The 7,186-nt window shown below is 46.0% G+C and overlaps 1 protein-coding gene across 2 annotated transcripts; it reads right to left on the bottom strand.

Moving 5' to 3' along the window:
* Positions 1 to 985: 985 nt before the first annotated feature.
* Positions 986 to 5,994, bottom strand: ppp1r3aa (protein phosphatase 1, regulatory subunit 3Aa). Of its 2 annotated transcripts, XM_048268852.1 has the most exons (5): positions 5,770 to 5,994; positions 5,419 to 5,471; positions 5,243 to 5,337; positions 2,211 to 4,046; positions 986 to 2,069 (listed from the first exon to the last, which is right to left on the bottom strand). In XM_048268852.1, exons 1-5 carry the CDS (start codon positions 5,988 to 5,990, stop codon positions 1,317 to 1,319), a joined length of 2,958 nt encoding a protein of 985 aa, XP_048124809.1. In that variant the 5' UTR covers positions 5,991 to 5,994; the 3' UTR covers positions 986 to 1,316. The 2 variants fall into 2 exon arrangements, with proteins under 2 accessions (XP_048124809.1, XP_048124808.1); XM_048268851.1 differs by having other exon boundaries at positions 986 to 4,046.
* Between the last annotated feature and the right edge of the window lie 1,192 nt (positions 5,995 to 7,186).

The following is a 7,186-nucleotide window of genomic DNA, read 5'->3' on the forward strand; positions in this document are numbered from 1 at the left end:
CATCCAATTCAAGGCTCACATTGCATCCCAATTTGCTCAACAAAGAAACACCTTTTTTTGATTTTACTTTGTTCATGGCAATGCAGTAAAAAGTTGAGAATCATTATGTGTGCATACACCATAGGCACACATGCTAACACGCAAACTCGGGTCAAGTCAGGTCAGATCAGTTCAATATGGAGCGCAGAAAGGTCATTTTTCTAAATTGCTCAGCCCCAGAGTATCCCTCCAACATGGCAATTATATTGCCCGATTCAGGACAGTCTGCCCTACACACACATGAAATGCATGTAGAGCTATGAGCTTAGAGATACATGTCAAAATATAAGATTTTGTATAATATGCTTTTTATATTTTAATTCTTTAAAAATCTAAATAAAATCAATGCCAAAAAGATGAAAAATGAAATGAAAAAAAAAAAAACAATATGTAATATGTATGTGTGGCACTTACAATGACCAGAATAAATCCTTATGCATAAAGGTAGTGAAAATGCCCTAAAACTATGGAGCTAAATTTGTCTCAATAATATTTATAATATGCGCAGAGGGGGGTCCACAAATTTTTCTTGATTTGCATGTGTGTTTTGATATCTACAAATAAAAAAATCATATTTGTAACTCGTATATTGATTTTTACAAATATAGATGTGCATTTGTAAATAAAATGTCATTTGTAAAACCGAAAATTTCATTTGTGAAATGTGATTATGCATTTGTGGATTACCAGCACACGCATTCTTCGCTTTCCAAAGTTACGTGTTTTTGAGACGTTATTCACATGAAAGTCACACAAATCCACACGTAAATAGGCCTACTTTAATTCACCGGCACACAGAAATCGCAATCCAGTAGATGGCGACATCTACAAATATTTCTTGAAACAAGAAACCGAATAAGTCGCTGTCTAATATTGCCCACTCAAAAGTTACGATGGGCGCTTGGGTGACACTGCATATAATGGCCCTTAGAAAACACACCAAGGACACACTTTTCACTTTTATTGAAGAAGGCACAGTCAAAAAACAAACAGTCAGACTTATGTGTTACTTAAACTTGGGCCCATAAAATGAATGCATTTCAACAAAAAGCTCAATCTATAACACCTTGCCCCCACTAACCTTTCAACTAACCTCTGATACACAACAATGTAAATCTACTACATGATCATTTTCAAGATCATGTTTGAGATGAATAATGCCTCTTAATTTATAATGAAATGATACTCTTTGGGGAGGGTGGGGTTGGGTTGGTTGGGGGTTTTAGGGGTGGGTAGACTTCTCTTATATTTCACTAGAAACCTTCAAACCTGGTGGCTTAATCCACACCTTTTGACCCAGGAAGCGGTTGTCTTTCTCCATGACACCACCACCAACACAAGGAGAACAAATAGATGGCTAGGCACACTGGCAGATCACACACAAATGCAGTTAAAAAGAACATTGCAAACAGAACAGCATACAACGCGGCTCTGGACATGTGACCCAGGGAGGAGCAAAACCCACTTAACCACAGGGAGAGAGGGGCAGGACTGTCCACATCGGAGCTGCTGCTGGAAGCACCGATCCCGGGGAACTGGGCATGGATCTCAGTCTCCTCTAGGGGTGACTGGAGGTGCTCTGCTGGTTGAGCTGACCTTCGGTGCCTTAGCACCACCTCTATCTCGTGACCGTCACCTAATGGACCGGAAATGGCACATGTAGACCAGGTCGCTGCCCCGACCTGGAGAACAGGTGAGGTTTCGTCCGAATGAAACAGAAAGGGATCTCGTCCACCTAGTGTGGTCTGAATTGAACAAAGAGTCTGTTTCGGGGTAGGAATGGGAACATGTGGATCTTGTGTCACCTGTTCATCTAGTAGTGTGATAATAGAATGCACTGGCATGCTGTCATTGGACCCCCCCTCTATGCAAACATTGGGTGATACATCCAATAGTTCCTCACTACCCTGAGCTAACATGGCATTCCCTTGCTCCTCCTCCCCTGACCACACTGAGTCGGCAGGTGCAGGGCTGTCATCTCCTGTCGGACACCTCTCCTCCAGCATCCTTTCGAATGCTTCACTGAGCATCTCTGAATCGGACTTCCTCTGGTGCTGTATCTCCAGGCCTCTGGTGGCCTTCGTGAACTGTTCGTACAGGGCAGGTGCAGGGCTGTCATCTCCTGTCGGACACCTCTCCTCCAGCATCCTTTCGAATGCTTCACTGAGCATCTCTGAATCGGACTTCCTCTGGTGCTCTATCCTTTGATGGCCTCTGGTGGCCTTCGTGAACTGTTCGTACAGGGCAGGCTCACTGATGGATCCCTGCTCTCTCCCCACTCCCAAACACTTTTCCATTTCGTCCTTCCAGTCCTCCACATCATGATCTCTCCTCCTCCGCCTCTCGTTTGACACCGTACACTCCAGTCTGTCAGTCTCAAATACAACTGACACAGGTTCTTTGAAACGTGACATTTCCTGTGACGAGTCCCCCTCTTCCTCTCCGATCGTATCTCTTTTGGCCTCCCCCGACTCTTCCCTCTCATTCAGGATTTTGAAAGGATGCTCTCCTCTTCCCTCCCTGCTCTTCATAACCATCTCCTCCTCCTCCTCCTCCTCCTCCTCCACCTCCTCCCGTGGCCTCATGGGATGTGCGCGCTCACACACCACCTCCTCGTCGGCGTCCGTAAATGTCACGGTTTCATCACCAGTGGTGGGGCTGACGTGGTCTTGACTTTCACCTCCTCCACCGACCTTTGCCATGGTGTTTACTGACAGCTCACACCCTCCCTTGCTCTCTCCCTCCCAGGGACCAGATGAGACCCCCGCAATCATATCCTGAGGTTTCAAGAGGCTTGGCACCTGTGTTGTTGCTGGTTCCATGGCATGTGCCTTATTAGCATCTATCACCAGTGCTATTGCTGTCATTTCTCCCTCTATCTGTCCCAGTGCCATTACTGTTGACTCGGCTGCTGTCTTTCTTATCGTTTCCATGCTTGCCATGGCCTCTGGCGTTATTTCTGCTGATGACTGGGCAGACTCCTGTGGTGGTACACGTGCAGGAGCCTGTGGCACTTCGTGTTCAGCTGTCTGTGCTGTTCCTGCTGTAGTTGGCAGAGTTGCTGGCTGTACTGCTGGTGCCAAAGTGGCCCATGCCGTTACTTCTTCTGAGGACATCGCCTCTGACTCGGCCTCACCTGACCTCACCCTTGCTTGGCTTGTGACTTGTTTGAGTCCATGACTGCCTTGGGTCAGAGGACTTTGGTCAGGGCTAGACAGGCGATGAAGGGCCTTGTGGTCATCTGGTTCCAAAGCCTTTAGCTCGTAATCTGCCAGTGACGCGGCTCGACTTACACACTCAAACTCTGACCTTCTCCCGGCTCTGCTCAGGGCAGGATTTCCTTCTTGCGCATCACACTCCGGATCACCTATCACATGACGAGCAGATTCTTGCGCCTCTTCCATGCTGCTGCTACTGGATGCCACAGTCACATGCGTGCTGGCTCGTGGCCGGAATATGTCCTGGACACTGGCCTCTGTCTCTGTCTGGACCTGGACCAGCTCACTGATGCCTGCAGGCTGCACAGCTGAACATGATTGGTCGAGAGAGGACTGAGGCTGAGAGTGGCTGTTTAGTTCCTCGACAGCATTTATCGTGTTGTTTTTTGACACACTATGATGCACTCCCTGGGTTGAAATGTCAAACTCATTCTGTGTAGTTTCTGACTGATGTTCTAGGATGGCTCCATTACAGAGATCCTGGTGGCCTGGGATCCTTGTAATGTTTTCCTGCACACTGTTTCTGTCCCAGCTAAGGGACTGCAGTGGTATTTCATGATAAGTTAGCACCTGACCCTTATCCACTCCGGTGTTAGCATATTCATTTCTTAAAAGTTCAGTGGTTGCGGTTGCATTGCTCCATGTTTCCTCTTTGTACTCGGGGGTTAGCGAGGGGTGGCTATTTTTCTCACCACCAAAGTGTCCTAATTGGGCTTCCGTTTCCTTCTGTGCAAAATAGTCTTTAACATTTGCAATGCGGGCTCTTCTCCTACTCCTGCGACTATCCACCTGCAAAGCAATCAACACAAACACCCTCAGAACTAGAAACAGCCTCTGCTTACTCAAGCTCAGGCATGTCATTAACAACCACATTGTGATATTTATTACGAAACTTGCTTCACATGTACTTTAATTATGTTAGCATTCTTCCCATCGTCATGTTCCCAACAACACTGCTCTTATTAATAGGTCACATGTGACATACTCCACATGTTCATGGGAGTCAGGTTACTGTTCTATCACGCTGTTCAGCACAGTGTGCCTTCCTGACCTCCTTACTCCCTGCTGTCAAATAGTCCTGTGACACATCAAGTGTCTGAACTTTACAAGCTGGGTGTCCATTACAGACTTGAGCAAAACTTGTGAATGTTCAGTGTTTCCATTAAGTGATGCATTAAGTTTCCATTAAGTGATATTTCCATTAAGTGATGCGATTAAATATGTTTTTTTTTTATCTTCTTGCGATAGTCGATTCAAATATATAACAATGGATCTCCCAACATTTTGATTTTGACAGTCTATCTTCAATTGCATCCTCCAAAAAACAATAGTCGTTATGATTTCAGGGGGTCAGAATGTAAAGGGAAAAAAATATTGAAAGCTAAACCCTTATACTTGGCAGCAACATCATATGACAATTCTGTGGGCATAGTCTATGTTTAAAGATTATAAATGCTTGCGTTTTGCTTTTGCTTGGAGACAAATTGCACCGATGTCCTCACCTCGAACTAACTATAAAAATAATACTGTCTTTTTAAACCACACAAAACCTTTTTGAATGCATTTAGTCATGTGTCTCACCTTAACGCGAAAGATGTGTTTCCATTTTACTTTTTCCAAATTAGTGCTATTTCAATACATCTAAAATACACCTCATGTAAAAGTAAAAATATTTCTGCGATATGTGAGAGTTTTTTTTTTATTAGCATATTTTCATTAGGCCTACTTGTTTATTGTTCATTTCGCATTTTAGATTTTTTGGCATTTTCAGGGTTAATGGAAACGTGCCTACACATGCAACTTCTGCAGATTATACATTATTTTCTATGCTGGGCATATGTGGTAAAAACTTTAGATTTTGCCCATCAGGAAAATATGGGCAGCCACTGATTTTGTCCGAAAACCTTTCAAAACAACAACTAAGATCTGTGTACTGCCATCATTTAATACTGTATGTTATTGTACTGTAAGTTTATTGACCTCACCAAAGTTTTCTGAAGGCATTCTTCACTAGCATATCTGTCTGTGTAGTCCACTGCTTTCCTGGTATCCTTGTGTGCTGCTTTGTGTGAGACTGAATCTGAAAAAATAAACATCTCACAGCCTCAGCATCAACACAACCTGGCTCACATTGCCTTGACTGAGTGGCACGGTTACGCACCTGGGATTTCCTCCGTTGCCTCTGCTGCATAAGCTTCAGGCTGGATCTTCTTACTGTCAACAAAGGATGAATAAGTTATTGTTTAGAGTTTCCTGATGCCCCATGTCATAATAATAATAAAAATGTCTGTGTATGTTCAACATGAGAAACAGACAGCGGCCGAATGTTTTGAATGCAAGGGATTGACTTCGGTGATACAGCACACCACACTGACTTGGCAAGCATTTGATAGTTGTGCAATTCCACATTCTTTAAACTTTAATGTTCTTTGCAGTGCTGTACACCTTGCGGGGGTGAGAAAAAGCTTTGCTTTATAGCAGTCAGATAGTTTCTAAAGAAGTCTCTCCTTACCCTGAAGCTTTGAGGCAGCTTCGTTTACCCTTTGGCTTGGTCTCCTTCTCTTTGTTTTTGACACTCTTTGTCCCCTTCTCCTCTATGCCCCCGTGATCTCGCTTCCGACAGTACAGCACATAGTTCATACCATTGTTGCTCTCCCAGAAATTTCCGGCGGCCGTCTCGTACCGCAGGCAAAACTCGACGCGCAGGCCCTCCGGCTCGAAGGGCGGTACCATTGTCAGCCTGAAAGTGAAGTCGTCTGTATCTCCAGTGCTGGAGCCGGGAATGTACTCCGCCAGGAGGTCGAAGTAGTTCGCCCAGCAGTCAAGGTGGTGCGCACGTACACGGCCTTCTGGAAGCAGAGGTTGGCCACGCGCACGGTGCCCCTCACGGTCGTGGTGCCCGGCAGCAGCTCGATGGCTGCCATTGCCACTTTCTTTTCCTCCACCTTCTCCAGAAGGACGTCGGGTGAGGGTGGAGTGAACAGGCAGGACAGGTAGTACTCGTCCGTATCCAGTCCGCAGAGGAAATCCTCCACCTTGCCTTCCTGGTCTTTACTTCTGAACTCCTTGACGGACACCAGGTCCAGACCGAAAGCGTCGGCAAAAGACACCTTCCTGCGCACAATCGGCGGGGGGCTCTCTGGCTCTGACTCCTCAGAGACATCGGTTGAGCCCGTCATAGCCGTCGCTGCCAGGGACTTAGAGTTCCATTTCTCTGTGCCATCCATCTCCTCTCTCTCCCCCTTCACCCCTCTGCTTTTGTTCTCGTCCTTCATGGCCACACTCCGTAACCAGGGGCTACTGTCCAGGCGCGAGGTGAAAGAGGAGGCCCCACTGAATTGTGCCTCCTCTGCAGACATGCCAACGCAGACTGGGAATGCCGGCAGATACGACGGTGCTAAGGAGGCAGGCAGGAAGGCAGGCAGGAAGGCAGGCAGGCTGTACCTCTACCTCACCACGTTCCCCACTGACATCCGAGACAACGTGACTTGGCAGACTATGGCTCTCCAGTTACAGTAGAAGATTGTGCTCCAGGCCAACACTATAAATATACCCTTTTCCTTCACCCGTAAAGCTATGCACCCGCGAGCCCAGCATGTCACTGGCAGACGCACAAGAAAGAATCATCATGTCTGACCCCCACCACCCCAACCAACACTTTCTCCCCCTCAACTGTTGTTGAATGCTAAGCCTTTAAAACAACATGATCTATAAAACCACATGACACAAGGGTAGACATGTAACACCTACTTAAACAGGGAGAGTGTTGCAATAGGAATATCTACACATAGTCTTTCTAAAGTGTTACATTTCAGATTTTGTCTGAAGTTATGCCATAATATGCTCACGGTGCCAAAACACTATGTAATGTCAACTAGCTTTGATCTGCGAGGGTAACAAGGACGGTTACAGTGATGCAAACACCATAA

Source organism: Alosa alosa, chromosome 17 (assembly GCF_017589495.1).
Source record: "Alosa alosa isolate M-15738 ecotype Scorff River chromosome 17, AALO_Geno_1.1, whole genome shotgun sequence".
In the NCBI taxonomy this organism is placed as follows: Eukaryota; Metazoa; Chordata; class Actinopteri; order Clupeiformes; family Clupeidae; genus Alosa; species Alosa alosa.

What these genes read in the sequence shown, in the direction of transcription:
- ppp1r3aa (XM_048268851.1), bottom strand. Translation starts at nt 5,990, where the DNA reads ATGGTACCGCCCTTCGAGCCGGAGGGCCTGCGCGTCGAGTTTTGCCTG. An exon ending in AGCTGCCTCAAAGCTTCAGG is followed by an intron (nt 5,472 to 5,769) that starts GTAAGGAGAGAC and finishes CTTTGTTGACAG; the next exon opens with TAAGAAGATCCAGCCTGAAG. An exon ending in AATGCCTTCAGAAAACTTTG is followed by an intron (nt 4,047 to 5,242) that starts GTGAGGTCAATA and finishes ATTGCTTTGCAG; the next exon opens with GTGGATAGTCGCAGGAGTAG.